At 40.9% G+C, this 20823-nt stretch overlaps 1 protein-coding gene across 1 annotated transcript; it reads right to left on the bottom strand.

The window, feature by feature from the left end:
* Positions 1–14053: 14053 nt before the first annotated feature.
* LOC113625199 (olfactory receptor 4B1) lies at positions 14054–14982 on the bottom strand. The gene is given in 2 exon segments (XM_027115690.1): positions 14054–14202; positions 14205–14982. Coding segments are annotated over 2 exon segments (927 nt in total).
* Between the last annotated feature and the right edge of the window lie 5841 nt (positions 14983–20823).

Raw genomic sequence — 20823 nt, forward strand, 5'->3', positions numbered from 1 at the left:
GAACTCCTGCTTGATCTTACCATAAGTAGAGAGAGACTGATAGAAAATAGAGACAGCACAAAAGAAAGCCAAGACATCAGACAGAAGAGACCCATTCTTATGTTTTCAACTGTAGAATTCATCCATCTCTAAACAATTTTACCTTCTCTTATTTTATTTATTTTATATTATTGCTTTCTTACACTTATGTAAATAATAAAATGAATCCTAGTAAACTTACTACCATCTCAAGAACTAAAATATTACCAATAATTAAATTTTTTTAACCTCCTCCCTTTTCTGTCCCTTTCCTCACCCTAAAAGTAACCAATATTTTAATTTTATCCTAAAAATGGGGACTTCCCTGGCCATCCAGTTGTTAAGACTCTGCACTCCAAATGCAGTGGGCACAGGTTCAATCCCTGGTCAGGGAATTAAGATCCCTCATGCTGCACAGCGTGGCAAAGAAAAACAAAACAAACAAAAAAACCAGTACTATCCTAAAATATAAAATATTTTTATCTATATGTATTTTTTTCCTGGCTTTGAATTTTAGAGAACTTAGCATCCTATATGCAGACTTCTAAGAATTTCTTTTATTTTTTCATCCAACACTACTTAGTTTTATGTTGGTTGTTGAATATCGTTGTAGACTCATTTTCACTGCTATATCACACTCCATTGTGTGATCATTTTAAAATGTGTTTATTCATTTTCCAGCCAATGAATAGACTACTATGAACAGTAACTATGAACATTTTTAAATATGTCTCCTAGGAGCATAATCGATAGGTTGCAGGATGTGGCAATATTCAGCTTTACAAAATAATATCATAAATTTCCACAAGGGATGAAGAGATGCATTCTAGCTATGTGCCAAAAAAGAAGAAGAGAACTAGAATATTTGTGAACAGATCGAGTAACTTTCATATGATTAGCAAAGGATTACTTAGAAGAATGTTCTATTTTGTGGTTGTTGTTTTAAGTAAGAACATGGATAAAATTATCATCCTCAAAACAACCTGCGTTCATATTTTTCAATGTCAGTTTAAAAATGTCAATTCTTAGCCACTTTTCTTGTCACTTGTAATACAGTTCTTTGCATAGTAAGATAAGCCAGTGTCCTGTGAAGGGAAGAGCGTTTCTTTGAGACAGAAAGACTTGCCTTTATTTATTACATATTGTTAAAATATGTGATCTATAAAGTTACAATTGAGGTGTATGTTTATACTTTTATTAATGAGAGGCATATTTATTTTAAAAATTCCACCTACTCTTACATACCTACATTAATTAAAGAAGACATGCAGAGTTTAGGGGAGGTATCATAATGAAGGTTCTTAGTGTATTGCATGATATCACAGTTCCCTGTCCCCTAGAATATTGCCCGGATTCAAAAGCCTAGCCAAGTAGAATAATATCTTCTGTTGGTAAAATGATAACGAAAAGTATCAACTTTGGTCTCTCATTGACTTGTTAAAGAGCTCTATAAATAGATGAACTTCCAGGACCTTGAGTCCTAAGTAAACCTGGTACCTTCTAATGGCAAGCATATTCTGCAAGTACTTTAACCTATGACAAGTTCATTATATTGAGTGAAGCACTAAAAAGATGGTCTAATTAAAGATAGATGTACCTTTATTTTATTTCATAATTTAAAAATTCAGTATGGGGCTTCCCTGGTGGCGCAGTGGTTGAGAGTCCGCCTGCCGATGCAGGGGACACGGGTTCGTGCCCCAGTCCGGGAAGATCCCACATGCCACGGAGTGGCTGGGCCCGTGAGCCATGGCCGCTGAGCCTGCGCGTCCGGAGCAAAAATTCAGTATGAATTGGTAGGAGGAAGATGAATAGGTGAAGTACAGAGGATTTTTAGGGCAGTGAAAACACTCTGTGTGGTACTGTAATGATAGATGCATGCCATTATACAGTTCTCCAAATTCATGGAATGTACAACATCAGGAGAGAACCCAAAGGTAGACTGTGCACTTTGGGTTATTATGTGCCAATATAAGTTCATCAACTGGAAAAAATGTATAGCTCTGGTAGCGGAGGCTGATAATGTGGGGGGCTCTGCATGTGTAGGGGGCAGGGGTATGTGGGGCATCTCCGTACCTTCCTCTCTGTTTTACTGTGAACCTAAAGTTGCTCCTGAAAATTAAAGTCTTTAATAGAAATGAATCCAATTTATTTACTTGCTGATGTATAGACTTCTACATGTAAGTGCCAAGTGTTTCTCTAGGGTGTAATGTCTTGGGTAATGTGGTACATTGAGGCAACGATTATGATGTATATTTTAGATCGGCCTTACTTAGAGATGGCTTGGAACTCCAGTCCCTGCCTTGGGCTCATGAAGCAGGGAAGGAAAAAGTGCATTCCCTGAGGTATATGGCAAACTTCAGTCACTGTCTCCTTCCAGTGCGGTCTCTTGGTCTCCAAGGCTGATGCAATGCTTTAATTATTCAGAACGTTTGGTGCCAAAACTACTTCCACACTAACAGGCACTTTTGTTTATCAAATCCCCAGCGATAACTTATTTTTGCAACCAATGGTTTCTTGGCAAGAAGCTTTGGAGCAGAATAATACTATTAAGGTACTGAAAATGGCTCCTACTAGCAGGCCCCAATTCCCCCAACATAATAAAAGATTCTCTGAAGACATTACAACAGCCACTTTGAACGGTACCTCTGTCTCCAGTGCCCTGTCCAGTAAAGAACAGAGACGAAGGCCCCTTTCCTTTCTCCCCATCCGTGAATTCATGCCAACTCTCTGCTTTTACCCGAAACATCTTCCTAACATCACTCTTCTCCCCCTTCCTGTCACTCAGAGCATGGGCACAGTGCCATATTCACATTCAAGGCTGTGTGTCCCTTTGAAGTTCCATTTGTTTATATACATGACACCTATGCATACCTTTTTAATGTGTAGCCAGTTGTTTCTCAAATTTGAGTATCTGGCAGAAGATTTTTAAATAGGTAAGCTCTGAAGTTCAGCTTCAGACTTGGCCTTCAGCCAAAATCATTTATCAGCTTAGACTTCAGCATTTGAAAGGCTGAAGAGCGAAATGTCTACATCAGTGTCATTTGTGACCTCTCTGCCCTTCAGGGATATGACTGCCTAGGTTACTGCCGTATACAATCTCCGTGACTGTGCTATCACAAATCAGTCACAGGATTCAGGTTTACTGTTAATACATACATATTTACTCTCAAATATTGGTGAACATTCTAGGTGTGACTTGGAGAGAACATCTCCTTATTTGTTTCATTTTTTTTCACTTTGGTTTTCTTTTGGATATGAAACATTAAGCAAATTGACATTCTTTTTTTAAATTTTTATTGGTGTATAGTTGCTTTACAATGTTGTGTTAGTTTCTACTGTACAGCAAAGTGAATCAGCCATACGTATATATATATCCCCTCTTTTTTGGAGTTCTTTCCCATTTAGGTCACCATAGAGCACTGAATAGAGTTCCCTGTGCTGTATAGTAGGTTCTCATTAGTTATCTAGTTTATACATAGTATCAATAGTGTATATATGTCAATCCCAATATTCCCACATTCCTATAGTATCATTGATTATAATACTAACCTCTTTTCCAAAACGTGAACACAGACATCACAGCCACAGCTGGAACTGTTAGTAAATCACCTCAGGAACAAGCACAAATAAGGTCACAAAGCAAAATGAAATTGTATAACTATTTTCTTCCTTCATTTTTTTTAACCTAACACCTCATTGATAAAGAATGGAATCCAAGGGACTTCCCTGGTGGCGCAGTGGATAAGACTCTGCACTCTCAATGTAGGGGGCCCGGGTTCGATCCCTGTTCAGGGAACTAGATCCCACATGCATGCCACAACTAAGGAGCCCCCATGCTGCAAATAAGGAGCTGGTGAGCTGCAACTATGGAGCCTACCTGCTGCAACTAAGACCCCGTGCAACCAAATAAATGTAAAAAAATTAAAAAAATAAATAAAATTTAAAAAAAAATAAAGAGCATTAGTTTTAAAAAAAAAGAATGGAATCCTATTTTTTTCTTGCTGCAAATTAATTAATAAAATTACCTGATAGGACTTTCACAGTTTTGTAATATTTAATTGGGATGTGTGCATGTACACACACACACAATCCCTTAAAATACAGTATATGAAATTTACTTTTATAAACTTTTTAAAAACTTTTATATAAGCTTTTAAAAATTTACTTTTTTGGTTTGGAGATTTTTATGGAATATTGACCACTGAAAGGTGTCTCCGTGAATTCCTTTAGTGAGATGTTGAAAAAAGTTACCAGAATATGGCAGCAAGGGGGAAGAGGAGAAAGAAAAGTTAAGATGCAGGATGGTTCAGGTTAAAAATTCACAGTCTTTAGAGGGAAGGAAAATAAGCTCTTCAAGGAACTAACTGAGGATGGTGGATGCTCTAGGTACCACTTCTGGTGCCCACAAATATTTCCAGAATGATCTCTCTGCATTGTTTCCCAGCAGGGCATTCTATAACAGAAATTGACCTCGGTTTCCCAGCTATTGGAATATGACTGAACAATTGCCAAGATTTCTATTCTTGGTGTGTGGTGTCAGAGAAGGATGTTAGCACATCTGAGTACGTAGCTGTAATATCAGTGGTATGTGGTAAAACTAACTCATCGGTGGTGTGTGGTGAAGCTAACTCATCACGTTTGAACCAGCTCCATACGGAACATTTTGTGAGGATTTAGGCTTCTGGGAACATGGGATCAGAGCCCCCTCCCCCAATTAGGCCGTAGGAATCCATAATGAAATGTGCTATCAGATTGGAGTGGCCTTGGATTAGGTTTGAAGTCTTCATTAGTTTGCTCTTGGTCATTTGGTGTTGGCTTTGGCAAACTCTAACCTCAGGGCCTACAGGTTCTTGGAATGGAAGCAACTGCTGTTCACAACATATTTTGGCGCTTCTGCTCCCATCCCAGTTGCCAAAGCCTGGCTGGATGTGAACTTTATCAATGACTTCAGCTACCTTATTTTTTATAACATTTTTTCTTAATACTCTTTGTATTATTTATTGTCTTGTTAAAACTATGATTTACTATGTATGTTATTGTACATTTGGGGAATTCTCCTCCTGATGATATTTTGAGCTGGCACAGAAGACATTCTGGTTATTTGATGGTTCATTGGTTTGTTTTTTGAATTTACCACTATCCAGTGTGAAGAATTTCCAGAGTGCTTTTTCTCAAAGGATCCCTGACCTAAATGAATTAAATATTTTTAAATGAATTAAAGTTCTTAAAAGTTACTTTTGTTGCTGTTATAAGTACTAAAAATCAAACTCTCACATGGAGATTAGAATTCTGACATACTCTAACCATGAATATTCTTCCTGATTTCAAAGTGATTTAGATTTTTGAAAACTTTTCTTGGCTCAGAAAGGCTATCACATTCTTCCCAATATTGTATGTAGCCAACATACTCTCTTAATATTCACATTAACTATCAATCTATTTTCCTATTTATGTAATTACTTAAGATCCCATAATTGTCTTTGAGCTATTTAAAACTCACAGTTTCATGACTGTCGCTCATCTTGGAGAATTTTACACGTGCAAAGATAAATACCTATGTAAACCTCAACTTGCATATAGAATGTCAACACATAGAATGCCAGCAACACGGAGGCTCAGATTCCCAGAACTTCCCCAATTGCTATCTTTCTCTGCCTCCTGAATGTAACAAACTTATCGGAAAACCAGCCCAGAGCAGCAGCTATCACAAATGCCCCCTTCTCCAATCACCCCACCCCATAACCCTAGAGTCCTAGATTATTCATGTCTTTCCCCAAATATTCACAAGACTAGAAGAGGTTCCCAAAATATAAAGCACAGGTCCTTCTCTTCACTGTAATTTTAAGAAAATTACCACTTTTACCATCCTTCTTTCCTTCTCACTTGTCCTCAGTCCTTAAATTTTCCACTTTCCGAATCTTGACATGCAACCCTCTCACTTCCAACTGCCCTTGCATCATTATTAGAAAAGCCTTCTCTACTGCAAAGTCAAAAAACAATTTTGCCATAATTTCCTCTACTATATTGACAGATATTTTCCGGTTACATTTTTATCTATTTTTTTCTCCATGGTAAAAGGAATATGTTTCCTGATAGCTACACATTGTCTCAGCAACTTTTTTGAATAATTTATATTTGTCCAGTAATTTGAGATACCACCTTAACCTTATTCCCAAATCTCTTACCCTTTATGTTCTATTTCGGGGGTTTGTGTTCAGTTTAAATGATATGCTTATTCTATAGGTAATACCACATTTTTATAATTATTGGAGCTATTTGCTATATTTTAATGTCTGCTAGGCCTTTCCCTCAATTTTTGTCCAAAGTTACCTGCCCATGTTTTGGATATTTATATTTCAACATGAACAAACTTGTCTGGTTAAAAAGTGTATTATTAACGATTTTACTGGAGAACTCTTTAATGTGTAGGTAACCTTGTGGAGAGTTGAGATCTTTAGGATGTTGAGTGTCTTTAGGATATCAGGCAGGATTCGTGATATTAGAGGCAATAGTCCTAGGAACTCACACAGCACCTGTAATAGTTTGGGTTTCCAACCCATCAGAATAGAAAACTGCATAATTCACCAGGCACCAGGTACAGTATTCAGAAATGCATTGTCTCAGTAGTGAGGGAAAATTAACCATAATCTAATCATAAACTAAATGCTGCTCTACTCCCACTAACCAAGCTCAAGAATAATTATAAGAATGTAGAGGAGTTGAGGAGGATGGCGGAAGAGTGAGACGTGGAGATCACCTTGCTCCCCACAGATACACCAGAAATACATCTACACGTGGAACAACTCCTACAGAACACCTACTGAACGCTGGCAGAAGACCTCAGACCTCCCAAAAGGCAAGAAACTCCCCCACGAACCTGGGTAGGGCAAAAGAAAAAGAAAAAACAGAGAAAAAAGGATAGGGACGGGACCTGCAGTAGTGGAAGGGAGCCGTGAAGGAGGAAAGGTTTCCACACACTAGAAAGCCCTTTCGCGGACGGAGACTGCGGGTGGCGGAGGGGGGAAGCTTCGGAGCCGCGGAGGAGAGCGCAGCCACAGGGGTGCGGAGGGCAAAGCGGGGATATTCCCGCACAGAGGATCGGTGCCGACCGGCATTCACCAGCCCGAGAGGCTTGTCTGCTCCCCGCCGGGGCGGGCGGGGCTGGGAGCTGAGGCTCGGGCTTCGGTCGGAGCGCAGGGAGAGGACTGGGGTTGGCGGTGTGAACACAGCCTGCAGGGGGTTAGTGCGCCACAGCTAGCTGGGAGGGAGTCCGGGGAAAAGTCTGGACCTGCCGAAGAGGCAAGAGACTTTTTCTTCCCTCTTTGTTTCCTGATGCGCGAGGAGAGGGGATTAAGAGCGCTGCTTAAAGGAGCTCCAGAGACGGGCGCGAGCCGCAGCTATCAGCGCGGACCCCAGAGACGGGCATGAGACGCTAAGGCTGCTGCTGCCGCCACCAAGAAGCCTGTGTGCGAGCACAGGTCACTATCCACACCCCCTTTCCGGGGAGCCTGTGCAGCCCGCCACTGCCAGGTTCCCGAGATCCAGGGACAACTCCCCCGGGAGAACGCATGGCGCACCTCAGGCTGGTGCAACGTCAGGCCGGCCTCTGCTGCCGCAGGCTCGGCCCGCATCGTGCCCCTCCCTCCCCCCCCCCACCCCGAGTGAGCCAGAGCCCCCGATTCAGCGGTTCCTTTAACCCCGTCCTGTCTGAGCGAAGAACAGACGCCCTCAGGCCACCTACACGCAGAGGCGGGTCCAAATCCAAAGCTGAACCCCGGGAGCTGTGCGAACAAAGAAGAGAAAGGGAAATTTCTCCCAGCAGCTTCAGAAGCAGCGGATTAAACCTCCACAATCAGCTTGATGTACCCTGCATCTGTGGAATACATGAATAGACGACGAATCCTCCCAAATTGAGGAGGTGGACTTTGGGAGCAAGATTTATGATTTTCCCCCTTTTCCTCTTTTTGTGAGTGTGTATGTGTATGCTTCTGTGTGACATTTTGTCTGTATAGCTTTGCTTTCACCATTTGTCCTAGGGTTCTGTCCGTCCTTGTTTGTTTTTTTTTTACTTAAAAATTTTTTTTTTCTTAATAATTATTTTAATAACCTTATTTTATCTTACTTTATTTTATTTTATTTTATCCTCTTTCTTTCTTTCTATTTTTTCTCCCTTTTATTCTGAGCCGTGTGAATGAAAGGCTCTTGGTGCTGCAGCCACGAGTCAGGGCTGTGCCTCTGAGGTGGGAGAGCCAACTTCAGGACACTGGTCCGCAAGAGACCTCCCAGCTCCACGTAATATTAAACGGCGAAAATCTCCCAGAGATCTCCATCTCAACGCCAAGACCCAGCTCCACTCAACGACCAGCAAGCTACAGTGCTGGACACCCTATGCCAAGCAACTAGCAAGACAGGAACACAACCCCACCCATTAGCACAGAGGCTGCCTAAAATCATAATAAGGCCACAGACACCCCAAAACACACCACCAGACGTGGACCTGCCCACCAGAAAGACAAGATCCAGCCTCATCCACCAGAACACAGGCACTAGTCCCCTCCACCAGGAAGCCTACACAACCCACTGAACCAACCTTAGCCACTGGGGACAGACATCAAAAACAATGGAAACTACAAACCTGCAGCCTGCGAAAAGGAGACCCCAAACACAGTAAGATAAGCAAAATGAGAAGACAGAAAAACACACAGCAGATGAAGGAGCAAGATAAAAACCCACCAGACCTAACAAATGAAGAGGAAATAGGCAGTCTACCTGAAAAAGAATTCAGAATAATGATAGTAAAGATGATCCAAAATCTTGGAAACAGAATAGACAAAATGCAGGAAACATTTAACAAGGACCTAGAAGAACTAAAGAGGAAACAAGCAACGATGAACAACACAATAAATGAAATTAAAAATACTCTAGATGGGATCAATAGCAGAATAACTGAGGCGGAAGAACGGATAAGTGACCTGGAAGATAAAATAGTGGAAATAACTACTGCAGAGCAGAATAAAGAAAAAAGAATGAAAAGAACTGAGGACAGTCTCAGAGACCTCTGGGACAACATTAAACACAGCAACATTCGAATTATAGGGGTCCCAGAAGAAGAAGAGAAAAAGGTTTTTTTTTTTTTTAGTACAAAAATAACCCTAACCTCAAGATAGTCAGAAGAGCTGGTTAGTGAGAGATGAGATGTAATAGTAGTCAACCACAGACCTATCAGGGTACTTGGCACAGGAGCAATCTTGCTCTGATCCAGAACAATAGCTACAAGTTTGCAGAAGTAAACACTGAAGTGCTATAGACCTGCGTATCCAATATGGTAGCCGCCAGCCACATGTAGCTATTTACAATTAAGTTAGTTAAAATCAAATAAAATTAAAAATTCAATTCTTCCATTGTGCTAAGCATATTTCAATTGCTAATTAGCCACATGGCTAGGCACTACCATGTATTAGCATAGATTTAGAACATTTCCATCATCACTGATAGTTCTCATGGCAACACTGATCTAGACCACAGCTGCTTCAGAAAACAGAATGTTTTCCGAGAATATATGTGTAACCAAGTGCCTGAGAATAAGTCCCAATCCTTATATCCATTCTCTTCTTCCTCTCTGAGAACAGAACAGAACCCTGATTTTAGTTAAAAACAATTCTACACAGAATAAAAGATTATAGGGACTTCCCTGGTGGTACAGTGGTTAAGAGTCCGCTGCCAATGCAGGGGACACAGGTTGAAGCCCTGGTCCGGGAAGATCCCACATGCCGCGGAGCACCTAAGCCCGTGCACCACAACTACTGAGCCTGTGCTCTAGAGCCCGCGAGCCACAAGTATTGCAGCCCGTGTGCCTAGAGTCCATGCTCCGCAACAAGAGAAGCCACTGCAATGAGAAGCCCGTGCACCACAACGAAGAGTAGCCCCGCTCACCGCAACTAGAGAAAGCCAGCACGTGGCAACGAAGACCCAACACAGACAAAATAAAATAAATTAAATTAAAAATAAAAATAAGATTATAGTTTTCAGACTCCCTTGCAATTAAGGATTGCCATTTGATTAATTTCAATAAACTAAGATGAAAGCAAAATTGCTATGTGGCACTTTTGGAAAATCTCCTAAAAAAGAAAATGATCAGTATATTCTACCCCGCCCACTGCCCCCACCTCCGTCATCCTTTTACTGCCTCTTGGAATATAGATGAAATGCTAGAGTGGTATTGTCCAATATGACATGCACTAGTCATATGTAGTATTTAAATTTAAACTTATTTAAATAAAATTTAAAATTCAGTTCCTTGGTCTCACTAGGCACATTTCCACTGCTCATTAGCAGTTAGATTATATTATCTAACTATCATATTAGATAGCACAGACAGAGGACACCTCCAGCATAGCATGAGTCCTACTGGGCAGCACAGGTCTGGAGTATTAGCAGTCCCTTGAGGTCATACATAGGTTGAAGCTACATGCTGAAGATGGCAGAGTCTCAATTTCTGATAATACTGTTGGACTTCACAATCATGCTGGATTTTCTCCCTCTGTACTCCTGTAGTTCTATCTCTTAAATTGCCCTTATTTTCTGTTGTACATAGTCAAACCTATACCAAAAAGAATACAAAAAATAAATGGGGGGGCGCAATTGTATATGCAAGGTAGTTTGCATCATGCTACCAAATTTCTTTTAGTGAGATTATTTTATATTTATTTTCTAAAAAATATATTTTTTAATGCTGTGGCTGAATCAACAATTGAGAACTAACTACATGACCTTCGACAATAAGTGATATAATTAGACTGTTGCATCTGTGAATTTAGTAGGCATTCGTAAGCTTTTCAACACTCTCTGTTTCTTAAAACAATGGAAAAAATGCTTTCCTTTGCTTCCTGTGTTTTTCCAGTGAGACCAGAACAAAGCGAGTAATTAGTTCTCAATAGACTCACCAAGTCTCAACTCTCAGTAGGTGAGGTAATCCCTGAGAATTATGACAATTCATTTGGAGTAGATATTATCTGCCCATGCAGTATTCAATGACTCAGAGTTCATTGATGATGTTCTTTCTGTAGCTCTCAGTGAGGAAACTAAAGATGCACGTGAGTAAGAGGTTCCTGTCACAGCCTGCATCTTACAGTCCTAGCAACACATCAAGACAAAGGGAGGGTAAATCCACGAAGTTTAGTTCTGGATCAAACGCTTTCACATATACATTAACGAAATATAGGTGCATTCAGCATAAAAGATAAATGGGAAAAAAAAAAAAGATAAATGGGGAGGCCATGTGACAGTCAACATCCACTTAACAAATATTTATTGAGCACATATGATGTGCCAGGTACTGTGCTAGGCACTCTAAAGCAATTAATTTTATATATACAATAGATAACTAATAAGGACCTACTGTATAGCACAGGGAACTCTACTCAGTGCCTTGTAATGACCTATATGGGAAAAGAATCTTAAAAAAAGAGTGAACATATGTATATGTATAACTGATACACTTTGCTGTTCAGCAGAAAGTAACACAACAATGTAAATTAACTATACTCCAATACATTTTTTTTTGGGGGGGTCGCGTCAGTTATTGGTTGAGGCAGGTAAGAGATTCGTTGAGGTATGCGGCCTCTTCGTTGTGGAGCAAGGGCTTCTCTCTAGTTGTGGCGTGCGGGTTTCCTCTCTCTAGTTGTGGTGCGTGGGCTCCAGGGTGCACGGGCTCTGTAGTTGTGGCATGCAGGCTTAGTTGTCCCACGCCATGCGGGATCTTAGTTCCTGGACCAGGGATCGAAACCATGTCCCTGGATTGGAAGGCAGATTCTTTACCACTGGACCACCAGGGAAGTCCCAAAACATTTTTTTAAAAATTAAAAGAAAAAGCAATTAAGCAACAGAGAATGTGTATCCCAAAGAAGCTTCGAGACAAAAGGATTGAACTGTCTTCAAATGCTTGAAAGCCTTTTGGGGTGCAATCAAGGCTTATTCCAAGTAGCCCCCCAAGAAAGAAGGAAGACCCATATGCGAAGAGGCAGAATAATGATGACGGAGGCTAATATTTATTGGTCCATGGTACAGCTCTATATCATGTTCTTTTCTAAAAGCTTTATGTGTACATTATCTTATATAATATTCAGAATAATCTTATGAAGTTCATACCATTGATAACCTTATTGTATTTGTGCAAAAACAGGTGTTCAGAGAAGTTGGGTAGCTTGGGTCTTGGACTGTGGCTAAGAGGAAATTGAAACAGCCTGATGAATATCAGAGCCTGAGCTCTTCAGAGTTTAACAGGAAGAGAAGTGCTCCTCACCATGAAAGTGTTCAGAAGGAATTAGTAAGAATTGATGTAGAGAGGATTTTACGTGGGTCTGAAAGTTTCTATATTCAACAAGCACGTATAAACTACCAATGACATGTACAATATTTAGAGCCACAAAGAAGAAGAAGGGGTAGTGGGTAGCCCTGCCCTTGAGAGCTTACAGTTTAAAAGAGAGAAAAGTATATAAAATAATATAATCAAAGTCATAAGGGCAATGATAAATGCATGTAAAAATAAACATGGACAGGAGACACAAATTCAGCCCAAGGTGGAGGGAGGTCAGAGAAGGCCTCATAAGGGAGACGACTTTAACCTAGGTCTTCAAGGATGCATAGGAGTTTGCCATATGGAAAAGTGTAGTAAAGTCATTCAGGACAAAAGAAGTGGCATTTTCTCAGAGATTATTAATGGTCCTCCATGGCCATGATTAGTGGGGACAACAAGGGAAGTGGGGAAGATTTCCTGGTGCCTTTAAAACCACTATTCACCTACATGCTCAATCAGCACCTGAGGAGAAAGGGAAAAGCCCTTAAGGTCTGTAGCATACTATGATGCTCCACGGCTCTGCAAGGAAGCTGCCTGCCTTATTTCCCCTGATCCTCAAGGAGAGCTGGAAGGATGGAGGGCAAATGTAAAGCCAGTCTGTGTAATCCTGAAGCCAACAGGGGCAAATTTTATGATATTCTCTAAATTGTCCACAATGATAAGAGTCAGTTGGGTGAAAGGAGTTTCTGAGAGATGAAACAATAATGTCGACACAGTCTGTCTCATCCTACTTCACCAAGAAACACTAATAGGCATGACAAGAAATGGACCTGGCCTGATCAGTTAGAATAAAGTACAGAGTATGGCATGGAAACATACTTGGACATTACTTACCACCCATTCATTCTTCAAGTTATGCCTAACAAGAATTTCCTACATTCTATATTTATTTCCTATAGATAAAGCTTTGTTAAAATGTTTCACTTGACCTTTCCCTATTGATAGCTAGAATCTGTGACCTTTTGTTTTTTTTAATTTATTGATGGTAGACATTGTGAGAGAAGATTTAAGGATTATCTTTTGTGCCAACATATCAGAAGAACTGAAATTGCTCCAGGGACTTTTCTGGTACTTGTGATCAGATGGTCTATGGTACAAGATGCCCAAACAACCAGAAGAAGAGAAAAATCCCTGGATGCAATTTTCAAAGACACACTTACCCACGTCGAAAGAGTAGATCAGATTGTTACCCTCCTCCCCAAATATCCCATGATAATTCCTCGATTTTGTTTCCTTTTTTAATGAAATGTTGGTTGTTATTGCTAGGGAGGTTGAATGAAGAGGGGAGCATGAAGAAGGAAGGAGGAAAAAAAGTAAGGAAAGAAAGAAGGGAGGCAGGGATGGATGAAGAAAAGGAGGAAGGAAGGAGATCATAAGAATAAGTGATTTAACCTCTAAAACACTTGTCAAAATCTTCTCCTTTGCATTTTAACTTAGCTTAAATCTTAATATTTCCTAATCTCATGATATTGTTGGATATCATGAAACCAATCTGATCTCTGTCCTTTGATCATTACACCGGATTAGTGGGGAGTCTTTGGTGACTAAGGAGAATCACATTAGCAGTAACATTAAGTCTTTACATTTGTTTCTGCCATTCTTGAATGTTCCACTAAAATTAAAATCCATTTCAAGAACAGAGAATAATCAGACACACTTTTTAAAATCACTTTCCCATTTTCACTCCACCCCTGAGTTCTCCTTTTTGCCCCACAACCTCCTCATAGTGATTTTCACCTCTGCATTTCTGAGTGTGTAGATGATGGGGTTCAGCATGGGGGTGACCACTGTGTAGAACACAGCCACCAGTTTTCCCTCAGTGAATGTGGAGGGGGTCGCATGTAGAAGAAGATGGCAGGTCCAAAGAACAACATGACCACCATGATGTGAGAAGCACAGGTGGAGAGGGCTTTGTGTCTTCCCTCTGCTGAATGGTTCCTCAAGTTGACCAGAATGACAATGTAGGAGGTCACCAAGATGAGGAAGGAGCACAGAGCAATTAAGCCACTATTGACCAACACAATAACCCCCTCCACAGAGGTGTCAGTGCAGGCAATCTTGAATAATGGCTGGAGATCACAGAAGTAGTGGTCAATCACATTGGGACCACAGAAGGGCAATTGGATGGTGATGAGAATCTGAATTACGGAATGAAAGAAGCCCCCAAGCCAGGAACCAGCCACTAATACATGACACAGTTGACGATTCATAATGTTAATATAATGAAGGGGTTTGCAGATGGCCACAGAGCGGTCATAAGCCATCACCACAAGCAAGAGGATCTCAGTGACCCCAAAGAAGTGAAAGAAGAATATCTGAGCCAGACAACCCTCCAGTGAGATGGTTTTAATCTTGGTAAGTAAGTCCGTGATGAATTTAGGGACAATAGTAGAGGAATAGCTGATTTCCACCAGGGACAGGTAGCTAAGGAAGAAGTACATGGGGGAATGCAGACTCTTACTGGCTTTGACCGTCAGAACAATGAGGCCGTTGCCTACCACCGTGGCCAAGTACACGGGAAGAAACACCACAAAGCACACTCTCTGTACCTCTGGATCCTCGAAAAGACCAGTGAAAATGAACTCGGTTACATTATTTTTACTCACCATGGATTCCACTCAAAGAAGATGGATCTAAGAGAAGAGACCTGTGACAAAACAAACACAATCATAACACCAGTCCTTCATGTTTACTTAGCACTTGCCTGTTGATAGAACTCTTTCACACATAATATCTGACTGGTTTGTTTATTTATTTATTTGTTTGATAATATAGTAAATGTTTATTCATTCAGTGCTCAGTATCCCACTCTATGATTCAATCTACTTTACAAAAATTCTATGATCCCCATATTACAAGTGAGAAAACTGAAGCTCAGAGAGGTTGTGAATTAGTGAAGCCATCCAGTAAGAAATGGATTCAGAACAAGAACTAGATCATTTTATTCCAGCTAGTATGTTGTTTCAAGGAAACCACACTGAAAAAATAATTACCATCTTCAGCATTAATAACCATCTATAGATATTAATGACTAGCAATTATCCCATTCTCACCATGCCTTTATGTTAGAAATTCTCAAGTGAACTTGTGCTCCTGAATCTCGTTTTCTCCTTTTATTCCCCAGAAATGCCAGTCCCATTGATATTTCACCCTTTCCAAGGAATGTCATCGATATTATCTTGTCTGAACTAGACAATCTTCTGAATTATTTCAGGCCTCATGGTTCCACTCAATCCCACAGCTTCATGAATTTTTACACACATTTTTTGAAATTTCTGACATCTGAGACCAAAGTGAAAATCTGGAAGCTGTTGAGAATACAGCTCAGTATCAAACGTAGTTCAAATATAATATATGGGGATACACAAGCTTGCTTGTTTCTGTCTTCCAGTTTTCCTGCCATTGGCAAACATTTTTGTCAGAAGGAGGTAAGGGTTTATTTTAATTCAATGCTTTGACCAAATGTTTTATTAAGTACCTACCATGTGCCTAGGCAATTCAGGACACATGAAAGAAGAAAGATGGCTCTCACTCTCAGGAAGCTTGCAATTTCAAACAATTAAATGACACATTCATAAAACGAAGCAGAGAAAACTCTCAAGATTTTCTCTGCTTTTAAAACTACTATGAAAGATCTCTTATTCCTCTTATTATTCCTTCTTCCTCTTGTGCATCCATGCTGAAATAGATTAATTACTTCCTTCCCCCCAGTTTTTCTCTTAATGAGAATCTGAAGACATACACAAGGTGAAAATATGCTGAGAGAATCCTCAGTAAGTTATCTGGCTAAAACTGGAGAAGAAACGGGGCATTGAAAGGCATTTTAAAAAAGGGGCGACCTCCTCCCAGGACGGGCTCAGCTTGCTTTCTCCATTTGAGAAAATCTTGGAGTTCGATTCCTGTCAGCTCCATCTCCAAAAGTATCTGGCTGTCCACAACTCTGCTGCTGAAATTTTTTCTTGCTAGTATTTTTCAACTTTTATGTTCGGGAGGACCTTCAAGGTGGCGGAGGAGTAAGACATGGAGATCACCTTCATCCCCAGAGATACATCAGAAATACATCTATATGTGGAACAACTCCTACAGAACACCTACTGAACGCTGGCAGAAGATCTCAGACTTCCCATAAAAGCAAGAAACTTCCCACATAACTGGGTTGGGCAAAAGAAAAAAAGAAAAAACAGAAACAAAAGAATAGGGACGGGATCTGCACCAGTGGGAGGGAGCCGTGAAGGAGGAAAGGTTTCCACAGACTAGAACCCCCTTCCTGGGCGGAGACTGCGGGTGGCGGTGTGGGGAAGTTTCAGAGCCATGGAGGAGAGCACAGCAACAGGGGTGCGGAGGGCTAAGCGGAGAGATTCCCGCACAGAGGATCGGTGCCGACCAGCACTCACCAGCCCGAGAGGCTTGTCTGCTCACCTAACGGGGCGGGCGGGGCTGGGAGCTGAAGCTTAGGCTTCGGAGGTCGGATCCCAGGGAGAGGACTGGCGGCGTGAACACAGCCTGAAGGGGGCTAGTGTGCCACAGCTAGCTGGGAGGGAGTCTGGGAAAATGTCTGGACCTACCTAAGAGGCAAGAGAGACCATTGTTTCCGGGTGCGCGAGGAGAGGAGATTCAGAGCACCGCCTAAACGAGCTTCAGAGACAGGCATGAGCCACAGCTATCAGGTCAGACACCAGAGACGGGCATGAAACACCAATGCTGCTGCTGCCGCCTCCAAGGGGCCTGTGTGCGAGCACAGGTCACTCTCCACACCTCCCCTCCCGGGAGCCTGTGCAGCCCGCCACTGCCAGGGTTCCGGAATCCAGGGACAACTTCCCCAGGAGAATGCACAGCGCACCTCAGGCTGGTGCAACGTCACGCTGGCCTCTGCTGCCGCAGGCTCGGCCCGCATCCGTACCCCTCCCTCCCCCTGGCCTGAGTGAGCCAGAGCCCCAGAATCAGCTGCTCCTTTAACCCGTCCTGTCTGAGCGGAAAAACAGACGCCCTCCGGCGACCTACACGCAGAGGCGGGGCCAAATCCAAAGCTGAACCCTGGAAGCTGTGCAAACAAAGAAGAGAAAGGGAAATTTCTGCATCCAGCCACAGGAGCTGCGGATTAAATCCCCACAATTAACTTGATGTACGCTACGTCTCTGGAATACCTGAATAGACAACAAATCATCCCAAAATTGAGGCGCTGGACTTTGGGAACAACTGTTAACTTGGGGTTTCCTGTATGCGACTAACCAGTTTCCAATTTTTATATTTATCTTAGTTTAGTTTTTAGTGCTTGTTATCATTGGTGGATTTGTTTGTTGATTTGGTTGCTCTCTTCTTTTTTTATATAATTACTTTTTAAAGTTTTTTATTTTAATTTTTTTTTTTTGCAGTATGCGGGCCTCTCACTGTTGTGGCCTCTCCCGTTGTGGAGCACAGGCTCTGGACGCGCAGGCTCAGCGGCCATGGCTCACAGGCCCAGCCACTCCGCGGCATGTGGGATCTTCCTGGACCAGGGCACGAACCCATGTCCGCTGCATCGGCAGGCAGACTCTCAACCACTGCACCACCAGGGAAGCCAATAATATTTTTTAATTTTAATAACTTTATTTTTTTATTCTATTTTTTTCCTTTCTTTCCTTCTTTTTTTTCCTCCCTTTTCTTCTAAGCCATGTGGCTGACAGGGTCTTGGTGTTCTGGCCAGGTGTCACGCCCAAGCCTCTGAGGTGAGAGAGCCAAGTTCAGGACATTAGACCACCAAAGACCTCCCGGCCCCATGTAATATAAATTGGCGAGAGTTCTCCCAGATATCTTTGTCTCAACGCTAAGACCCAGCTCCACTCAACAATCAGCAAGCTCCAGTGCTGGACACTCCATGGCAAACAACTAGAAAGACAGGAACACAACCCCACCTATTAGCAGACAGGTTGCCTAAAATCATACTAAGTTCACAGACACCCCAAAACACAATGCGGTCCTGCCCACCAGAAAGACAAGATCCAGCTTTATCCAACAGAACACAAGAACCTGTTCCCTCCACCAGGAAGCCTACACAACCCACTAAACCAACCACACCCACTGGGGGTAGACCCCAAAAACAACAGGAACTATGAACCTGCAGTCTGCTAAAAGGAGTCCCCAAACACAGTAAGATAAGCAAAATAAGAAGACAGAGAAATGCGCAGCAGATAAAAGAGCAAAGTAAAGGCCCACCAGACCCAACAAATGAAGAGGAAATAGGCAGTCTACCTGAAAAAGAACTCAGAGTAATGATAGTAAAGATGACCCAAAATATTAGAAATAGAATGGAGAAAATACAAGAAACATTTAACAAGGACCTAGAAGAACTAAAGGGCAAACAAACAGTGATGAACAGCATAATAAATGAAAATTAAAATTCTCTAGAAGTAAATCAATAGCAAAATAACTGAGGCAGAAGAACGGATACATGACATGGAAGATAAAATAGTGGAAATAACTACTGCAGAGCAGAATAAAGAAAAAAAAGAATGAAGACAGTCTCAGAGACCTCTGGGACAACACTAAACACACCAAGATTCAAACTCTAGGGATCCCAGAAGAAGAAGAGGAAAAGAAAGGGACTGAGAAAATATTTGAAGAGATTATAGTTGAAAACTTCCCTATTATGGGAAAGGAAAGAGTCAATCAAGTCCAAGAAGCACAAAGGGTCCCATACAGGATAAATCCAAGGAGAAACACACCAAGACATATATTAATCAAACTATCAAAAATTAAATAGAAAAAAATATTGAAAGCAGCAAGGGAAAAGCAACAAATAACATACAAGGGAATCCCCATAAGGTTAACAGCTGAACTTTCAGCAGAAACTCTACAAGCCAGAAAGGAGTGGAAGGACATATTGAAAGGGATGAAAGGGGAAAACCTACAACCAAGATTACTCTACCCAGCAAGGATCTCATTCAGATTTGACAGAGAATTTAAAACCTTTACAGACAAGCAAAAGCTAAGAGAATTCAGCACCACAAGACCAGCTTTACAACAAATGCCAAAGGAACTTCTCTAGGCAGGAAACACAAAAGAAGGAAAAGACCTACAATAACAAACCCAAAACAATTAAGAAAATGGTAATAAGAACATACATATTGATAATTACCTTAAATGTAAAAGGATTAATTGCTCCAACCAAAAGACATAGACTGGCTGAATGGATACAGAAACAAGACCTGTATATATGCTGTCTACAAGGAAATATACAGACTGAAAGTGAGGGGATGGAAAAAGATATTCCATGCAAATGGAAATCAAAAGAAAGCTGAATTAGCAATTCTCATATCAGACAAAGTAGACTTTAAAATAAAGACTATTACAAGAGACAAAGAAGGACACTACATAATGATCAATAGTTCAATCCAAGAAGAAGATATAACAATTGTAAATATTTATGCACCCAACATAGGAGCACCTTAATACATAAGGCAAATACTAACAGCCATAACAGGGGAAATCGACAGTAACACAATCATAGTAGGGGACTTTAACACCCCATTTTCACCAATGGAAAGATCATCCAAAATGAAAGTAAATAAGGAAACACAAACATTAAATGATACATTAAACAAGATGGACTTAACTGATATTTATACAACATTCCATCCAAAAACAACAGAATACACTTTCTTCTCAAGTGCACATGGAACATTCTCCAACATAGATCATATCCGGGGCCACAAATCAAGCCTTGGTAAATTTAAGAAAATTGAAGTCATATCAAGTATCTTTTCCAACCACAACGCTATGAGACTAGATATCAATTACAGGAAAAAAACTGTAAAATATAGAAACACATGGAGGCTAAACACTATGCTACTAAATAACCAAGAGATCAATGAAGAAATCAAAGAGGAAATCAAAAAATGCCTAGAAACAAATGACAATGAAAACACGACAACCCAAAACCTATGGGATGCAGCAAAAGTAGTTCTAAGAGGGAAGTTTATAGTAATACAATCCTACCTCAAGAAACAAGAAACATCTCAAATAAACAACCTAATCTTACACCTAAGGCAATTACAGAAAGAAGAACAAAAAACTCCCAAAGTTCGCAGAAGGAAAGAAATCATAAAGATCAGATCAGAAATAAATGAAAAAGAAATGAAGGAAACAATAGCAAAGATCAATAAAACTAAAAGCTGGTTCTTTGAGAAGATAAACACAATTGATAAACCATTAGCCAGACTCATCAAGGAAAAAAGGGAGAAGACTCAGATCAATAGAATTAGAAATGAAAAAGGAGAAGTAACAACTGCAGAAATACAAAGGATCATGAGAGATTACTACAAGCAACTCTATGCCAATAAGATGGACAACGTGGAAGAAATGGATAAATTCTTAGAAAGGCACAATCTACTGAGCCTGAGCCAGGAAGAAATAGAAAATATAAACAGACCAATCAGAAGCACTGAAATTGAAACCATGATTAAATATCTTCC

The sequence above is a fragment of the Aethalodelphis obliquidens genome, unplaced genomic scaffold, assembly GCF_003676395.1.
Source record: "Aethalodelphis obliquidens isolate GAN/ISIS:26980383/991018 unplaced genomic scaffold, ASM367639v1 scaffold14, whole genome shotgun sequence".
In the NCBI taxonomy this organism is placed as follows: Eukaryota; Metazoa; Chordata; class Mammalia; order Artiodactyla; family Delphinidae; genus Aethalodelphis; species Aethalodelphis obliquidens.